Source organism: Cuculus canorus, chromosome 1 (genome assembly GCF_017976375.1).
Source record: "Cuculus canorus isolate bCucCan1 chromosome 1, bCucCan1.pri, whole genome shotgun sequence".
NCBI classification, from domain to species: Eukaryota; Metazoa; Chordata; class Aves; order Cuculiformes; family Cuculidae; genus Cuculus; species Cuculus canorus.
In genome coordinates this window covers 208,769,053-208,788,035 of record NC_071401.1, presented here as the reverse complement: position 1 = coordinate 208,788,035, position 18,983 = coordinate 208,769,053, and the positions used below count along the sequence as shown (strand labels likewise).

The 18,983-nt window shown below is 66.1% G+C and overlaps 1 protein-coding gene across 1 annotated transcript in view; it reads left to right on the top strand.

Annotated features, from left to right (window-relative positions):
- Window positions 1-16,857, top strand: part of LOC128852719 (cadherin-related family member 5-like) — a 30,742-nt gene extending 13,885 nt beyond the window's left edge. The window contains exons 11-22 of the mRNA XM_054071889.1: window positions 377-463; window positions 552-662; window positions 2,999-3,169; window positions 3,247-3,337; window positions 5,749-5,855; window positions 7,378-7,578; window positions 9,244-9,369; window positions 10,143-10,221; window positions 10,693-10,883; window positions 12,169-12,189; window positions 13,218-13,327; window positions 16,785-16,857. Coding sequence (XP_053927864.1) covers window positions 377-463; window positions 552-662; window positions 2,999-3,169; window positions 3,247-3,337; window positions 5,749-5,855; window positions 7,378-7,578; window positions 9,244-9,369; window positions 10,143-10,221; window positions 10,693-10,883; window positions 12,169-12,189; window positions 13,218-13,327; window positions 16,785-16,857 — 1,368 coding nt within the window. The remainder of the gene's footprint in view (window positions 1-376; window positions 464-551; window positions 663-2,998; window positions 3,170-3,246; window positions 3,338-5,748; window positions 5,856-7,377; window positions 7,579-9,243; window positions 9,370-10,142; window positions 10,222-10,692; window positions 10,884-12,168; window positions 12,190-13,217; window positions 13,328-16,784) is intronic.
- The last annotated feature ends 2,126 nt before the right edge of the window (window positions 16,858-18,983 follow it).

Sequence of the window (18,983 nt, the reverse complement as noted above, 5' to 3'; positions counted from 1 at the left end):
ACGTAGGCCATGGGGACACCAGGAGGGATGGAGGCACCCACGGAGGCCATGGGGTCACCAGGAGGGATGGGGGCACCCATGGAGGCCATGGGGTCACCAGGAGGGATGGAGGCACCCACGGAGGCCATGGGGTCACTGGGAGGGATGGGGGCACCCATGGAGGCCATGGGGTCACCAGGAGGGATGGGAGCACCCATGAAGGGTCTGGGAGCACCCATGGAGGCCATGGGGTCACCGGGAGGGATGGGGGCACCCATGGAGGGTCTGGGGGCACCCACGGCGGCCACGGGGTCACCGGGAGGGATGGGGGCACCCACGGCGGCCACGGGGTCACCGGGAGGGCGGTGTTGGTGGGGTGGTGACGGGGGTGTCGCAGCTGGCGGCCGTGCACTCGGTGGTGTTCAGCGCGCAGGCGGAGGACGCGGACGGGGACACGCTGATGTACGTCATCGACACGGCCTCGGTGAGCGCGGGGTCCCCCGGGGGAGCACTGGGGACCCCCTGGGGGGACCACCTGCCCGCGCTGACCCCCCCCATCGCCCCCCCCCCAGCCCGACGCCCGCTTCTTCCGCATCGACCTCCCCAACAGCGGGAAGGTGGTGCTGGCGCGCGCCCTCGACTTCGAGAGCCGACAGCACCTGGAGGTGGTGGTCACCGCCGTGGTGAGACCCTGCGCGTGGCGGCGTCCTGCTGTGTCCGTGTGTCCATCCGTGTGTCCGTGTGTCCATCCGTGTGTCCATCGCTGTGTCCGTGTGTCCATCCCTGTGTCCGTGTGTCCATCCGTGTGTCCGTGTGTCCATCTGTCCATCCGTGTGTCCGTGTGTCCGTGTGTCCATCTGTCCATCCGTGTGTCCGTGTGTCCATCCGTGTGTCCGTCCCCACCTCCATGTCCCCATACATTGGTGTCCACGTGCAGGAGATGATGGACACCATGGAGCAATTCAACGCCTCTGTGTGTCCATCTGTCCATCCGTGTGTCCATCCGTGTGTCCTTGTGTCCACCGCTGTGTCCGTGTGTCCGTGTGTCCATCTGTGTGTCCGTCCCCACCTCCATGTCCCCATACATTGGTGTCCACGTGCAGGAGATGATGGACACCATGGAGCAATTCAACGCCTCCGTGTGTCCATCTGTCCATCTGTGTGTCCATGTGTCCATCTGTGTGTCCATCCGTGTGTCCGTGTGTCCATCTGTGTGTCCGTCCCCACCTCCATGTCCCCATACATTGGTGTCCACGTGCAGGAGATGATGGACACCATGGAGCAATTCAATGCCTCCGTGTGTCCATCTGTCCACCTGTGTGTCCATCCGTGTGTCCGTGTGTCCATCCATGTGTCCATCTGTCCATCCGTGTGTCCATGTGTCCATCTGTGTGTCCATCACTGTGTCCGTGTGTCCATCCGTGTGTCCGTCCCCACCTCCCTGTCCCCATACATTGGTGTCCACGTGCAGGAGATGATGGACACCATGGAGCAATTCAACGCCTCCGTGTGTCCATCTGTCCATCTGTGTGTCCATCCGTGTGCCCGTGTGTCCATGTGTCCATCTGTGTGTCCGTCCCCACGTCCGTGTCCCCATACATTGGTGTCCACGTGCAGGAGATGATGGACACCATGGAGCAATTCAACGCCTCTGTGTGTCCATCTGTCCATCCGTGTGTCCATCCGTGTGTCCTTGTGTCCACCGCTGTGTCCGTGTGTCCGTGTGTCCATCTGTGTGTCCATCCGTGTGTCCGTGTGTCCATCTCTGTGTCCGTCCCCACCTCCATGTCCCCATACATTGGTGTCCACGTGCAGGAGATGATGGACACCATGGAGCAATTCAATGCCTCCGTGTGTCCATCTGTCCACCTGTGTGTCCATCCGTGTGTCCGTGTGTCCATCCATGTGTCCATCTGTCCATCCGTGTGTCCATGTGTCCATCTGTGTGTCCATCACTGTGTCCGTGTGTCCATCCGTGTGTCCGTCCCCACCTCCCTGTCCCCATACATTGGTGTCCATGTGCAGGAGATGATGGACACCATGGAGCAATTCAATGCCTCTGTGTGTCCGTGTGTCCGTGTGTCCATCCGTGTGTCCGTGTCCCCGTGGCAGGAGATGAACGCTAAGGAGTAGCTCAAAGCCTCAGCCCATGCCTCTGTGTCCGTGTGTCCATCCCTGTGTCCGTGTGTCCATCCCTGTGTCCGTCCGTGGCCCCGTGTGTCGGTGTCCCTGCAGGAGATGAGCTCCAAGGAGCTGTTCAAGGCCTCTGCCCGTGGCTCAGCGTCCGTGTGTCCGTCCATCTGTGTGTTCATCCCGGTGTCCGTGTGTCTGTCTGTCCACCCGTATGTCCGTGTGTCCGTGTGTCTGTCCGTGTCCATGCGCCCATGTCGTCCCCACAGGAGATGAACGGCAAGGAGGGGTTCAACACCTTGACGTGCGGCAGGGTGTCCGTGTGTCTGTCCATCTGTGTGTCCATCCCTGTGTCCATGCATCCGTGTGTCTATCCATGTGTTTGTGTGTCTGTGTGTCCGTCCGTGTGTCCGTGTGTCCATCTGTGCCCGTGTCCCTCAGGAGATGAACACCAAGGAGCGGTTCAACGCTTCAGCCCATGTCCATGTGTCCGTGTGTCCATCCCTGTGTCCATGTGTCTGTGTGTCTGTCTATGTCCCCGCAGGAGATGAACACCAAGGAGCGGTTCAACGCCTTGGTCCATGTCTGTGTGTCCATCCCTGTGTCCGTGTGTCCATCTGTGCCCGTGTCCCCTCAGGAGATGGACACCAAGGAGCGGTTCAACGCTTCAGCCCATGTCCATGTGTCTGTGTGTCCATCCCTGTGTCCGTGTGTCCATCCCTGTCCGTGTCCCCGCAGGAGATGAACACCAAGGAGCAGTTCAATGCCTCGGCCCATGTCCGTGTGTCCATCTGTGTCCGTGTGTCCGTCCCTGTGTCCGTGTGTCCATCCCTGTGTCCGTGTGTCCATCCCCGTGTCCGTGTGTCCATCCGTGTCCGTGTCCCCGCAGGAGATGAACACCAAGGAGCGGTTCAACGCCTCGGCGCGCGTGCGGGTCAACGTGCTGGACGGGGATGATCAGTACCCGCAGTTCCTGCCGTGCACGCCGCGCGCCCACCGCGGCCTCACCATCTGCACCAGCCCCGTCTACACGGCCAACGTCACCGAGGGGCAGCTCGAGGTGGGGACGGGGACGGGACGGGACGGGACGGGGGGGTCGGCGGTGCCGTGGGGCTGAGCTGGACCTGTCCCACCCAGGGGGGACCCCTGCGCTTCAGCCCCGGATCCGTCTACGCCGAGGATGGGGACAGGGGCTTGAGGGCCACCATCACCTACTCCCTGCTGGCAGGTACGGACACACGGACATGAGGGGCAGGGACAGATGGACACAGGGGGCAGGGACAGATGGACATGGGTGGGCATGGACACACGGACATGGGTGGGCATGGACACATGGACATGGGTGGGCATGGACAGATGGACATGGGTGGGCATGGACACACGGACATGGGTGGGCAGGGACACATGGACATGGGTGGGCAGGGACACATGGACACAGGGGGGCAGGGACAGATGGACATGGGTGGGCATGGTTATATGGACATGGGTGGGCAGGGACAGATGGACGTGGTTGAGCAGGGACACACGGACGTGGTTGGGCAGGGACAGATGGACATGAGTGGACATGGATACATGGACATGGTTGGGCAGGGACAGATGGACATGGATGGGCAGGGACACACAGACACAGTTGGGCATGGGCACATGGACATAGTTGGGCAGGGACAGATGGACACGGGGGGGCAGGGACATACGGACATGAGTGGACATGGACACATGGACGTGGTTGGGCAGGGACAGATGGACATGGGTGGGCATGGACACACGGACATGGGTGGGCATGGACAGATGGACGTGGATGGGCAGGGACACACGAACATGGGTGGGCATGGACACATGGACACAGGGGGGCAGGGACAGATGGACATGGGTGGGCAGGGACAGACAGACACGGAGGGGGCAGGACAGATGGACATGGGTGGGCAGGGACAGATGGACGTGGTTGAGCAGGGACATATGGACATGAGTGGACATGGATATATGGACATGGTTGGGGAGGGACAGATGGACATGGATGGGCAGGGACACACAGACACGGTTGGGCATGGGCACACGGATGTGGTTGGGAAGGGACACATGGATGTTGGTGGACAGAGACACAGACATGGGTGGGCAGGGACAGATGGACACAGGGGGACAGGGACAGATGGACATGGGTGGGCAGAGACACAGGTATGGGTGTACATTGATATATGGACATGGGTGGGCAAGGACAGATGGACGTGGGTGGGCATGGACACACGGACATGGGGGGGCATGGATATATGGATATGGGTGGGCATGGGCACACAGACATGGGAGGGGCAGGACAGATGGACGTGGTTGGGCAGGGACAGATGGACATGGATGGGCAGGGACACACGGACATGAGTGGACATGGACACATGGACGTGGTTGGGCAGGGACAGATGGACACGGGTGGGCATGGATATATGGATATGGGTGGGCATGGACACACAGACACGGGGGGGCAGGACAGATGGACATGGATGGGCATGGGCACAGATATGGGTGGACGTGGATATATGGACATGGGTGGGCAAGGACAGATGGACGTGGATGGGCAGGGACACACGGACATGGGTGGGCAGGGACAGATGGACATGGGTGGGCAGGGACAGATGGACATCGACACGGTTATGGACACAGACACACGGACATTGTTGGGCACGGACACACGGGCACAGGTAGACGGACACACAGACACGGGTGGGCATGGACAGACAGACACGGGGGAGGGGGCAGGATTAGTCCCCCAAAGTGGGGCTCAAAGGGTCGATAGCGCCCCTCCAGGTGTCCTCTCAAGATAAGGGGGTGCTCCCAGTTCCCCCAAAATAGGAAGGGGGTCCCCAACTCAGCCCTGGGGGCAGCAATCCCTGGGACCCCCCCAGGGATGCTCCTGGGGAGTTTCCCATCATGCCCCACGCTGGGGGGGTGCAGGGGAACCCTGAGGGGGTTCTGAGGGCAGTCCGGGGGGTTTGGGGTGTCCAGGGGGGCTGTGAGGTCTGGGGGTGCCCGGGGGGATCTGGGGGGGCTCTGGGGTCCGGGGGGAGTCCCAGAGGGTCTGGGGGTGCCTGGGGGGATCTGGGGGGGCTCTGGGGTCCGGGGGGGGTCCCAGAGGGTCTGGGGGTGTCCGGGGGGATCTGGGGGGGCTCTGGGGTCCGGAGGGGGTCTCGGAGGGTCTGGGGGTGCCCGGGGGGATCTGGGGGGGCTCTGGGGTTTGGGGGGTGTCCCAGAGGGTCTGGGGGTGCCCGGGAGGATCTGGGGGGGCTCTGGGGTTCGGGGGGTGTCCCAGAGGGTCTGGGGGTGTCCGGGGGGATCTGGGGGGGCTCTGGGGTCCGGAGGGGGTCTCGGAGGGTCTGGGGGTGCCCGGGGGGATCTGGGGGGGCTCTGGGGTTTGGGGGGTGTCCCAGAGGGTCTGGGGGTGTCCGGGGGGATCTGGGGGGACTCTGGGGTTTGGGGGGGGTCTCAGAGGGTCTGGGGGTGCCCGGGGGGATCTGGGGGGGCTCTGGGGTTTGGGGGGGTCTCAGAGGGTCTGGGGGTGCCCGGGGGGATCTGGGGGGGCTCTGGGGTTTGGGGGGGTCCCAGAGGGTTTGGGGATGTCCGGGGGGTCCCCATGTGCCCCCCCTTCCCCCCCAGGGCACGAGAGCAGTCGGTTCCACATCGACAACCGGACCGGGGCCATCACTCTGCTGCGGGCGGTGGAGAGCAGGGGCCGAACCCCCACCATCAGCCTCAGCGTCATGGTGCGACTGGGGGCACTGGGAGGCACTGGGAGGTGCTGGGGGGCACTGGGAGGGACTGGGAGGGACTGGGGGGGCACTGGGAGGGAACTGGGAGGGACTGGGAGGCACTGGGAGGGGCTTGGGAGGGGCTGGGGGGGCACTGGGAGGGGCTGGAAGGGACTGGGGGGCACTGGGAGGGGCTGGGGGGGCACTGGGAGGGGCTTGGGAGGGGCTGGGGGGCACTGGGAGGGGCTGGGAGGCGCTGGGGGGGCACTGGGAGGGGCGGGGGGGGCACTGGGAGGGGCTGGAAGGGACTGGGGGGGCACTGGGAGGCGCTGGGAGGGGCTGGGGGGTCACTGGGAGGGAACTGGGGGGCACTGGGAGGGGCTGGGAGGGGCTGGGGGGGCACTGGGAGGGGCTGGGAGGGCGCTGGGAGAGAACTGGGGGGCACTGGGAGGGAACTAGGGGGCACTGGGAGGGACTGGGAGAGAACTGGGGGGCACTGAGAGGGAACTGGGGGCACTGGGATGGACTGGTGGGGCACTGGGAGGGAACTGGGGGGCACTGGGAGAGAACTGGGGGACTGGGAGAGAACTGGGGAGGGACTGAGAGGGAACTGGGGGGCACTGGGAGGGACTGGTGGGGCACTGGGAGGGACTGGTGGGGTACTGGGAGGCACTGGGGAGGAAATGGGACGAACTGGGGTGGAACTGGGGTGCGCTGGGAGGGAATGGGAGGCACTGGGAATGGGCAGCGGTTGTTGGGGCAGCGGTTGTTGCGGCAGTGGGTGTTGGGGCAGCGGCTGTTGGGGCGGTGGTTGTTGCGGCAGCGGTGGGTGTTGCGGCAGCGGCTGTTGGTGCAGCGGGTGTTGGGGCAGCAGTTGTTGTGGCAGTGGGTGTTGGTGCAGCGGCTGTTGCGGCGGCAGTGGGTGTTGTGACAGCAGCGGGTGTTGCGGCAGCGGCTGTTGGGGCAGCGGCTGTTGGGGCAGCGGCTGTTGCGGCAGCGGCTGTTGGTGCAGCGGCTGTTGGGGCAGCAGCGGGTGTTGGTGCACCGGTTGTTGTGGCAGCAGTTGTTGCGGCAGCAGCGGGTGTTGCGGCAGCGGCTGTTGGTGCACCGGTTGTTGCGGCAGTGGCTGTTGGGGCAGCAGCGGCTGTTGCGGCAGCAGCGGTTGTTGCGGCGGCAGCGGTTGTTGCGGCAGCGGCTGTTGGTGCAGCGGTTGTTGCGGCAGCGGGTGTTGCGGGGGCAGCGGCTGTTGCGGCACCGGTTGTTGGGGCAGCAGCGGGTGTTGCGGCAGCAGCGGCTGTTGGGGCAGCGGCTGTTGGTGCAGTGGTTGTTGCGGCAGCAGCGGGTGTTGGTGCAGCGGGTGTTGCGGCAGCGGGTGTTGCGGCAGTGGCTGTTGGGGCAGAGGTTGTTGCGGCAGCAGCGGGTGTTGCAGCAGCGGCTGTTGGGGCAGCAGCGGTTGTTGCGGCAGCGGCTGTTGGTGCAGCGGCTGTTGGTGCACCGGGCAGCGGGTGTTGCGGCAGCGGCTGTTCCCGTCCCGCAGGCGTCGCAGCTGAACGATCCGTCCAAGTTCGCGGTGACACAGGCGCTGGTGCGGGTGTTGGCCCCCAACCGCCACCCCCCGCGCTTCCCCCTGGCGCGGTACAGAGCCTTCGTCCCCGCCGGCGCCCGCGAGGCCGCGCTCCTCCTCACCTTCGGCGGCCGCGTCCTCGCCCTGCGCGCCCGCGACAACGACTTCCCCGAGGTGCCGCAGGAATGCGGGGATATAGGGATATAGGGATATGGGGATGTGGGGATATAGGGATATAGGGATGCGGGGATGTAGGGATATAGGGATGTGGGGATGCAGGGATGTAGGGATATAGGGATGTAGGGATGTGGGGATGTGGGGATGTAGGGATGTGGGAATGTGGGGATGTGGGGATATAGGGATATGGGGATGTGGGGATATAGGGATATGGGGATGTGGGGATATGGGGATATGGGGATGTAGGGATGCAGAGATGTAGGGATGCAGGGATACAGGGATGCAGGGATGTAGGGATGTAGGGATGCGGGGATGCAGGGATGCAGGGATGCAGGGATGTAGGGATGCAGGGATGTAGGGATGTAGGGATGTAGGGATGCGGGGATGCAGGGATGTAGGGATGTAGGGATGCGGGGATGCAGGGATGTAGGGATGTAGGGATGCGGGGATGCAGGGATGTAGGGATGCGGGGATGCAGGGATGTAGGGATGTAGGGATGTAGGTAGGGATATGGGGATGTGGGGATGTAGGGATGCAGAGATGTAGGGATGCAGGGATACAGGGATGCAGGGATGTAGGGATGTAGGGATGTAGGGATGTAGGGATGCGGGGATGCAGGGATGCAGGGATGCAGGGATGCAGGGATGTAGGGATGCGGGGATGCAGGGATGCAGGGATGTAGGGATGTAGGGATGTAGGGATGTAGGGATATGGGGATGTGGGGATGTGGGGATGTAGGGATGTAGGGATGCAGGGATGTAGGGATGCAGGGATGCAGGGATGTAGGGATGTAGGGATATGGGGATGTGGGGATGTAGGGATGTAGGGATGCAGGGATGTAGGGATGCAGGGATGTAGGGATGCGGGGATGCAGGGATGTAGGGATGCGGGGATGCAGGGATGTGGGGATGCGGGGATGTAGGGATGTAGGGATGTGGGGATGCGGGGATGCAGGGATGTAGGGATGTAGGGATGTAGGGATGCAGGGGTGTAGGGATGCAGGGATGTAGGGATGCAGGGATGCAGGGATGTAGGGATGTAGGGATGCGGGGATGCAGGGATGTAGGGATGTAGGGATGCAGGGATGTAGGGATGCGGGGATGCGGGGATGTAGGGATGTAGGGATGCAGGGATGCGGGGATGCGGGGATGCAGGGATGTAGGGATGTAGGGATGTGGGGATGTAGGGATGCGGGGATGTAGGGATGTAGGGATGTAGGATTGTAGGGATGTAGGGATGCAGGGATGCGGGGACAAAAGGACGTAGGGATGCAGGGATGCAGGGATATAGGGATGTAGGGATGCTGGGATGAGGGCAGGGATGCAGGCAGGGATGTGGGGATGTGGGAACACAGGCACGGATGCAGGCAGGGATGTGGGGATGTGAGCAGGGATGCAGGGATGCAGGCAGGGCTGTGAGGATGCGGGGGGCTCTGGGGGTCACGGGGGGCTCTGGGGGGCTGCGAGGGACTCTGGGGGGCTGCGGGGGGCTCTGGGGGGCGCGGGGGACTCTGGGGGGTACAGGGGGCCTCTGGGGGGCTGCGGGGGACTCTGGGGGGCGCGGGGGGCTCTGGGGGGCTGTGGGGGTCACGGGGGGCTCTGGGGGGTGCAGGGGGGCTCTGGGGGGCGCAGGGGGCGTCGGGCACTGACGGCGGCCCCCCAGGCCCTGAACCCCCAGGTGCGGTACAGCCTCCCCCCCGCGCAGCGACAGCTCTTCCAGGTGATGCCCAACGGGCTCCTCGTCGCCCGCGCCGATCGCCTCCAGCCCGGGCAGCGCCACCGCCTCCAGGTGAGACCCCTCCGGCACTGGGGGCACTGGGGGGAACTGGGGGGAACTGGGGGGCACTGGGGGGCGCTGGGGAGAAACTGGGGGCACTGGGGGGCACTGGGGAGAAACTGGGGGGCACTGGGGAGAAACTGGAGGGCACTGGGGGGCACTGGGGGGCACTGGGGAGAAACTGGGGGGCACTGGGGAGAAACTGGAGGGCACTGGGGGCACTGGGGGGCACTGGGGAGGAACTGGGGGGCACTGGGGGGCACTGGGGGAAACTGGGGAGGAACTGGGGGCACTGGGGGGCACTGGGGGACACTGGGGAGGAACTGGAGAGGAACTGGGGGACACTGGGGGGGCACTGGGGGGCACTGGGGAGAAACTGGGAAGGAACTGGGGAGAAACTGGAGGGCACTGGGAGGCATTGGGGAGGAACTGGGGGGCACTGGGAGGAACTGGAGGGCACTGGGAGGCATTGGGGAGGAACTGGGGGGCACTGGGAGGAACTGGAGAGGAACTGGAAGGCACTGGAGAGGAACTGGAGGGCACTGGGAGGCACTGGGGAGGAACTGGAAGGCACTGGAAAGGAACTGGGAGGCACTGGGGAGGAACTGGGGGGCACTGGGGAGGAACTGGGGAGGCACTGGGAGCACTGGGGAGGAACTGGGGGACACTGGGGGGCACTGAGGGGGCACTGGGGAGGCACTGGGAGCACTGGGGAGGCACTGGGAGCACTGGGAGCAGTGGGGGGCACTGGGAGCACTGGGAGCACTGGGAGCACTGGAGCGCAGGTGCTGGCGCGGGACGAGGAGTCGGGGGAGACGGCGAATGCCACAGTGGAGCTGGAGGTGCTGCGGCCCGGGCAGGCGGGTACGGGGACCCCCGGCACCCCCAGAACGGGACCCCCAGAGACCCCCGGGATAGGAACCCCCAGCCCCACAGACCCCCAGAATGGGGGACCCCTGGGGTGGGACCCCCTCGTAAAGCCCCAGAGACCCCCGGGATGAGACCCCCAGAATGGGACACCCCCACCCTCAGGGACCCCCACAATGGGGACCCCCAGAAATTCCCAGGATGGGACCCCCCCGAAACCCCCAAAATGGGGGACCCCTGGGATGGGACCCCCCCCCAAAGCCCCAGAGACCCCCGGGATGAGACCCCCACAATGGGACACCCCCCACAATGGGGACCCCCACCCCCAGGGACCCCCACAATGGGGACCCCCAGAAATTCCCAGGATGGGACCCCCCTAAATCCTCAGGGACCCCCCCCAGCCTCATGAGCCCCCCGGGTATGGGGGTCCCCCCGCCGGGTTTCGGGGTACCCTGACGCCCCCCCCAGCGCCGCAGGAGCCGTCGGAGGGGGGGTCGGCGCTGGGGCTGGGGGCGCTGGGGGCACTGGGAGCACTGGGAGCACTGGGAGCACTGGGAGCCGCCGTCCTGGGCCTCATCCTGCGCGCGCGGAGCCGTCGGCAGCGGCAGCGCCAAGCGGGGGGCACAGCCGCGCTGCCCAACGAGAAGCACCCCAACGTGGTAGGAGCCCCCCAAAACCCCTGCACCCCAAAAACCCCTCCTGAACCCCCAAACCCCAACGTGGTAGGAGCCCCCCAAAACCCCCTGCACCCCAAAACCCCTCCTGAACCCCAAAACCCCTCCTGAACCCCCAAACCCCAACGTGGTAGGGGCCCCCCAAAACCCCCTGAACCCCAAAACCCCTCCTGAACCCCCAAACCCCAACGTGGTAGGGGCCCCCCAAAAACCCTGCACCCCAAAACCCCTCCTGAACCCCAAAACCCCTCCTGAACCCCCAAACCCCAACGTGGTAGGAGCCCCCCAAAACCCCCTGCACCCCAAAACCCCTCCTGAACCCCAAAACCCCAACGTGATAGGGGCCCCCCAAAACCTCCTGAACCCCCAAAACCCATGAACACCCAAACCCCAACGAGGTAGGAGCCCCCCAAAACTTCCTGCACGCCAAAACTCCTGAACCCCAAAACCCCAAAGTGGTAGGAGCCCCCCAAAACCCCCTGCACCCCAAAACCCCCCCGAACCCCCATACCCCAACGTGGTAGGAGCCCCCCAAAACCTCCTGAACCCCCAAAACCCGTGAACCCCCAAACCCCAATGTGGTAGGAGCCCCCCAAAACCCCCTGCACCCCAAAACCCCCTGAACCCCCAAACCCCAATGTGGTAGGAGCCCCCCAAAACCCCCTGCACCCCAAAACCCCCTGAACCCCCAAACCCCAATGTGGTAGGAGCCCCCCAAAACCCCCTTGAACCTCAACCCCTCCTGAACCCCCAACCCCCAAAGTGGTAGGGGCCCCCCCAAACCTCCTGAACCCCCAAATCCCCCTGCACCCCAAAACCCCAAACCCCAACGTGGTAGGAGCCCCCCAAAACCCCCTGCACCCCAAAACCCCCGAACCCCCAAACCCCAACGTGGTAGGGGCCCCCCAAAACCCCCTGCACCCCAAAACCCATGAACCCCCAAACCCCAACGTGGTAGGGGCCCCCCAAAACCCCCTGCACCCCAAAACCCATGAACCCCCAAACCCCAGCGTGGTAGGGGCCTCCCAAAAGCCCTGGCCTCTCGCACCCCAAAACCCTGCACCCCAATGTGTTAGGGGTCCCCCCAAAACCCTGACCCTCCCTACACCCCAAAAAACCCACTGTACCCCCAAACCACAACGTGATAAGGGGCCCCCCAAAACCCCTGCCCCCCAACAGCCCTCTGTCCCCCCAGATCTGGGTGCCCGGCAAGGCCCCCCCCCGTGCCTCAGTTTCCCCATCTGACTCCGTTTCTCCTCTCCCCCCACAGAGCCTGAGGTGGTTCCAGCCGGTGAGTGGGGTGTCTCCCCCCCCCCCAAAAAAAAAAGAGGGTGCGGGGGGAGCACGGGGCACCCTGAGCAGGAATGGGTGCTGGGGGGCACTTGGGGGGTCTGGGGGGGGGTCTGGGGTCTCGGGGGTGAATAGGTGCTGGGGAGGGAGGGATTGGGTCCGGGGGGCCGGAGAGGGAGATTTGGGGGGCTGGGGGGGGGCATCTGGGTAATGAATGAGGGGGCTGGGGGTGAGTCTGGGGGGGACTGGGGGATGGGGGGGGGGGGGTCCTGGGTGCTGGGGGGGTTTGGGGGGGAATTGGGGTCTGGGGGGGAGTCTGGGGGGGACTGGGGACTGAGGAGGGGGGGCTGGGTGGTGGTGGGGATCTGGGGGGTCTGGGGGGGGGGTCTTGGGGGGGGCATCTGGGTAATGAATGGGGGGTCTGGGGGGGGAGTCTGGGGGGGACTGGGGGCTGAGGGGGGGGTCCTGGGTGCTGGGGGGGATCTGGGGGGGTCTGGGGGGGAATTGAGGTCTGGGGGGGGGGCCCTAGGGGGCAGTCTGGGTAATGAATGGGGGTCTGGGGGGGGTCCTGGGTGCTGGGGGGGGGTCGGGGTCTAAGGGAGGTCTGAGGGGGGTCAGGGGGGGTCTGTGAGTGTCTGGGGGGGTGAGGTACTGGGGGAGTCTGGGGGGGCCTGGGGGTGTCTGGGTGCTGGGGGGGTTTGTGGGGGTCTGGGTGCTGGGGGAGGCCTGGGGGGGGTTAGGTGTTGGGGGGGGTCGGGGGGGGTCTGGGGGAGGTTGGGTGTTGAGGGGGGATATAGGGGTGTCTAAGGGGGGGTCTGGGGTCTGGGGGGGGGTTAGGTGCTGGGGGGGTCTGGGGATGTCTGGGTGCCGTGGGGGTCTGGGGGTGTCTGGGTGCTGTGGGGTGCTGGGGGGGTCTGGAGGGGTCTGGGTGCTGGAGGGGTGCTGGGGGGGTTCTGGGGGGGTCTGGGTGCCGTGGGGGGGGGCTCTGAGGCTCTGACCCCCCTCTTCCCCCCCCATGTCCCCCCCCAGGTCCCGGCCGGCAAAGCCCCCCCGAACCCCCCCACCCTCTTTTACCCCAACGAGGGCTTCATCGAGGGGGGGGAGGCGCCCCCCACTCAGCCCCCCCCTCCTCCTCCGCCGCCGCCGCCCCCCCCCCAGGCGCCCCCCCCCGCCCCCAAACCCCAAATCAACTCCCTGGGGAGACCGGGGGGGTCCCCGGGGGGGTCCCCGCCGCCCCCGCCCACCAGCCCCGCCCCCCCGCGCCCCCCCAGTCCCGACAGCGAGGGGGGGGGCAGCCCCGCGGGGGGGGGGGGCGCCCCGGGGGGGAACCGGGGGGGAGGGGGGGGGGCAGCCCATTTGTGGGGGGGTCGCGGCGGGGGGGGGCAGGAGAAGGGGGGGGCAGCCCCGTTTTGGGGGGGGGGCACCGGAGGGGGTCCGGGGATTGGGGGGGCAGTCCCGTTTTGGGGGGGGGGGCACCGGAGGGGGTCCGGGGATTGGGGGGGCAGTCCCGTTCTGGGGGAGGGGTCGCGGCGGGGGGGACCCCCGGGGGGGTCCTTGGAGGGGGGGGGCAGCCCCGTTTTGGGGGGGGGGCACCGGAGGGGGTCCGTGGAGGGGGGGGGCAGCCCCGTTCTGGGGGGGGGACACCGGAGAGGGTCCGTGGAGGGGGGGGGCAGCCCCGTTCTCGGGGGGGGGGTCGCGGCGGGGGGGACCCCCGGGGTCGCTGCCGGCGCTGGAGGAGGAGAGCGAGGAGAGCCTGGAAGAGGGGGGGCCCGGGGGGGTCCCGAGGGTGCCCCCCGCCCTCCTGCAGCTCCTGGAGGACTCCATCGAGTGCTGAGGGGGGGCGCGGGGCGGCCAATAAAGAGCTGGAGCGGCACTGGGAACACTGGGAGGCACTGGGAGGGACTGGGGGGGGCACAGACCGCAGCGTCAACCGCTGGGGGGGCACTGGGAGGCACTGGGGAGGAACTGGGGGGCACTGGGAGGGACTGGGAAGGACTGGAGGGGGGACTGGGAGACACTGGGAAGGACTGGAGGGGGTACTGGGAGGGACTGGGGGGGGGGCACAGACCGCAGCGTCAACCGCTGGGGGGGCACTGGGAGGCATTGGGGACGAACTGGGAGGCACTGGGAGGGGCTGGAAAGGACTGGAGGGGGTACTGGGAGGGACTGGGGGGGGCACAGACCCCAGAGTCAACTGCTCGGGGGAGGCACTGGGAGGGACTGGAGGGGGGACTGGGAAGGACTGGGGGGGGCACAGACCTCAGCGTCAACCGCTGGGGGGGGCACTGGGAGACACTGGAAGGCATTGGGGAGGAACTGGGAGGCACTGCGAGGCATTGGGGAGGAACTGGGAGGGACTGGGGGGGGCACAGACCGCAGTGTTAACCGCTGGGGGGGCACTGGGAGGCATTGTGGAGGAACTGGGAGGCACTGGGAAGGACTGGAAGGGGTACTGGGAGGGACTGGGGGGGGCACAGACCCCAGCGTCAACCGCTGGGGGGGGCACTGGGAGGCACTGGGAGACACTGGGAAGGACTGGACGGGGTACTGGGAGGGACTGGGGGGCACTGGGAGGCATTGGGGAGGCACTGGAGGGCATTGGGGAGGAACTGGGGGGCACTGGGAAGCATTGGGGAGGAACTGGGGGGCACTGGGAGGGACTGGAGGGGGTACTGGGAGTGGCTGTGGGGGGCACAGACCCCAGCGTCACCCACCGGGGGGGGGCACTGGGAGGCACTGGGACAGCACTTGGGAGGGACTGGGAGGGACTGGAGGTGGAACTGGGAGGAACTGGGGGGGCACTGGGAGACACTGGGGGGGACTGAGCGGAGAACAAACCCCAGCATCACCGGCCGGGGGGTACTGGGAGGCACTGGGAGGCACTGGGGCGGGCACGGACTCCAACTTCACCCACCGAGGGGGGGGACTGGGAGGCACTGGGAACGCGAGGGGGGGCACTGGTGGGGACACAGTGGGCACTGGAAGGCACTGGGAGTCACTGGGGCAGCACTTGGGAGGCACTGGGAGGGCACAAACCCCAGTATGACCCTCTGGAGGAGGCACTGGGGGGCACTGGGAGGGACTGGGAACACTGGGGGGGCACTGCTGGGACACGGGAGTGCACTGGGAGGCACTGGGAAGGACTGGGAACACTGGGGGGACACAGACTCGGGCACCGCCTGCCTGGGGGGCACTGGGAGGCACTGGGAGACACTGGGAAGGACTGGAAGGGGTACTGGGAGGGCACTGGGAGGCACTGGGAGATACTGGGAAGGACTGGAGGGGGTACTGGGAGGGGTTGGGGGGGCACAGACCCCAGCGTCAACCGCTGGGGGGGGGGGCACTGGGAGACACTGGGAAGGTTACTGGGGGGTTACAGTGGGCACTGGGAGGCAGTGGAAGGGACTGGAGGGGGAACTGGGAGGAACTGGGAGGGCACAGAGCCCAGTATCAACTACCTGACGGGTACTGGGAGCACTGGGGGGGGCGAACTGGGGGTGCTACAGTGGTTACTGGGAGGAACTGGGTACACTGGGAGGCACTGGGAGGGACTGGAGGTGGTGGACAGACTTCAGCACCACCCCCTGGAGGGGGGAACTGGAAGGAACTGGGGGCTTACTGGGAGGCACTGGGAGGGGAACACAGACCCCAGCATCAGCCGCTGGGGGGGGGCATTGGGAGGCACTGGGTGTTACTGGGAGGCACCGGGGGGCCACTGGTCGTTACTGGTTGGAGTCATGGGGGCACTGGGGTATACTGAGGTGTACTGGGAGCACCCGAGTGTACTGGGAGCACTGGGCTCCACTGGGTGCACTGGGATTTACTGGGAGCACTGGGCTCCACTGGGTGCACTGGGATTTACTGGGATTTACTGGGCTGTGCTGAGTGCACTGCGCTGCTCTGAGCTATCCTGGGAGCACTGGGATTTACTGGGAGCACTGGGAGCACCAGGCTGTACTGGGAGCACTGGGATTTACTGGGAGCACTGGGAGCACCAGGCTGTACTGGGAGCACTGGGATTTACTGGGACACTGGGAGCACCAGGCTGTACTGGGAGCACTGGGATGCACTGGGCTGTACTGGGAGCACTGGGGTGTACTGGGAGCACCAGGCTGTACTGGACTATACTGGGAGCACTGGGCTGTACTGGGAGCAGCGGACTATACTGGACTATACCGGGAGCACTGGGCTGTACTGGGAGCAGCGGGCTGTACTGGGAGCACTGGGCTGTACTGGGAGCACTGGGATGTACTGGACTATACTGGGAGCACTGGGCTGTACTGGGAGCAGCAGGCTGTACTGGACTATACTGGGAGCAGCAGGCTGTACTGGACTATACTGGGAGCAGCGGGCTGTACTGGGAGCACTGGGCTGTACTGGGAGCACTGGGATCGCCCGCGTTCAGCCCCCCCCCCTTTCTGCCCCCCTCTCCCCGTGCCCCCCCATCCCTGCCCCCCCCCTTTCAGCCCCCCTTTTCCCCCCCTTTCTGCCCCCTTTGACTCCCCCACGGACCCCCCTTTGACCCCCCCATTGCCCCCCCCGCCCTCCCCCCCTTTCAGCCCCCATTGCCCCCCACCCCCGCCCCCCCACTTTCAGCCCCCCCTTTGCCCTCCCGGTGCCCCCCCCCGCCCCCCCCGTTGATCCCCCCCGAAATAGCCGCTCCCGTTAATCCCCGTTAAATCCCCGACAGATGCCGCGGGGGGGGGGGGACCCCCCCGAACCGACCCCCCCACAACCCCCGGCGAGGGCTGCGGGGGGGCACCAGCACAGCCCAGTGCTCCCAGTACAGCCCAGTGCTCCCAGTATAGTCCAGTACAGCCCAGTACTCCCAGTACAGCCCGGTGCTCCCAGTATAGTCCAGTACAGCCCAGTGCTCCCAGTACAGCCCAGTGCTCCCAGTATAGTCCAGTACAGCCCAGTGCTCCCAGTACAGCCCAGTGCTCCCAGTACATCCCAGTGCTCCCAGTACAGCCCAGTGCTCCCAGTATAGTCCAGTACAGGCCGCTGCTCCCAGTACAGCCCAGTGCTCCCAGTATAGTCCAGTACAGGCCGCTGCTCCCAGTACAGCCCAGGGCTCCCAGTACATCCCAGTGCTCCCAGTACAGCCCAGTGCTCCCAGTATAGTCCAGTACAGCCCGCTGCTCCCAGTACAGCCCAGTGCTCCCAGTACATCCCAGTGCTCCCAGTACAGCCCAGTGCTCCCAGTATAGTCCAGTACAGCCTGCTGCTCCCAGTATAGCCCAGTGCTCCCAGTACAGCCCAGTGCTCCCAGTATAGTCCAGTACATCCGAGTGCTCCCAGTACAGCCCAGTGCTCCCAGTATAGTCCAGTACAGCCTGCTGCTCCCAGTACAGCCCAGTGCTCCCAATATAGTCCAGCACAGCCTGCCTGCTGCTCCCAGTATAACCCAGTGCTCCCAGTACAGCCCAGTGCTCCCAGTATAGTCCAGTACATCCGAGTGCTCCCAGTACAGCCCAGTGCTCCCAGTATAGTCCAGTACAGCCCAGTGCTCCCAGTACAGCCCAGTGCTCCCAGTGCGCCCCAGTACATCCCAGTGCTCCCAGTGTAGTCCAGCGTTCCCAGTATAGTCCGGTGCTCCCAGTATAGTCCAGTGCTCCCAGTATAGTCCAGTGCTCCAAGGTCAGCCCAGTATATTCCAGTGCGCCCTAGTACTCCCAGTGAACCCCAGTACATCCCAGTGCTCCCCAGTACTCCCAGTGCATTTCAGTACATCCTGGCGCACCCCAACACTCCCAGTGCACACCAGTGCATCCCAGTACCCCCCAGCACCCCTCAGTGCTGCCAGTGCATCCCAGTACTCCCACTACACCCCAGTGCATGCCGGTGCCCCCAGCGTATCCCAGTACCCCCCAGTGCTCCCCAGTACATCCCAGTACTCCCAGTACACCCCAGGGCATCCCAATATACCCCAACACCCCCAGTGCACACCAGTGCATCCCAGTACTCCCAGTACATCCCAGTACCCCCAGTGCACCCCAGTGCTCTCCAGTATACCCCAGTACATCCCAGTGCTTCCAGTACATCCGATGCTCCCAGTGCACCCCACTATCCTCAGTGCTCCCAGTGCCCCCCAGTGCATCCCAGTAGCTCCCAGTGCCCCCCAGTACATACCACAGCCCCCAGTGCACCCCAGTGCTCTCCAGTATACCCCAGTACATCCCAGTGCTCCCACTGTCCCCAGTGCTCCCAGTGCCTCCCAGTGCCCCCCGGTGCCCCCCACTACTCCCAGTGCTCCCAGTGCCTCCCAGTGCCCCCCAGTGCTCCCAGTGCCCCCCAGTGCCCCCCAGTGCCCCCAGTACTCCCAGTGCCCCCCAGTGCCCGCTCGCAGTGCCCCCCGCCCCCGTGCCTCAGTTTCCCCCCTCCGGGCCGCTCTCTCCGCTCGGGGCGGAGCCGCAGAGGCGGGGCTGCCCCCCCCCCCCGCCCCCCCCGGAGCAGCCGCATTACCCGGAGCGACCGCGGGGACCCACGCGAGTCCGACACCTCCCGGGGACCCCCCCGGGACCCCCCCGGGACCCCCCCATCCCCGAGAACCCCCCCGGGATCCCCCTGGGACCCCCCCGTATCCCCCTATCCCCGCCCCCCCCCCCCGAGAACCCCCCCCGAGACCCCCCCGGAACCCCCTCATCCCCGAGTACCCCCCCGGGACCCCCCACGAGAACTCCCCCCGAGACCCCCCCGGAACCCCCTCATTCCCGACACCCCGAGCCCCCCGGGACCCCCGCATCTCCGAGACCCCCGCATCTCCGAGACCCCCCCCGACACCCCCCCCTGCCC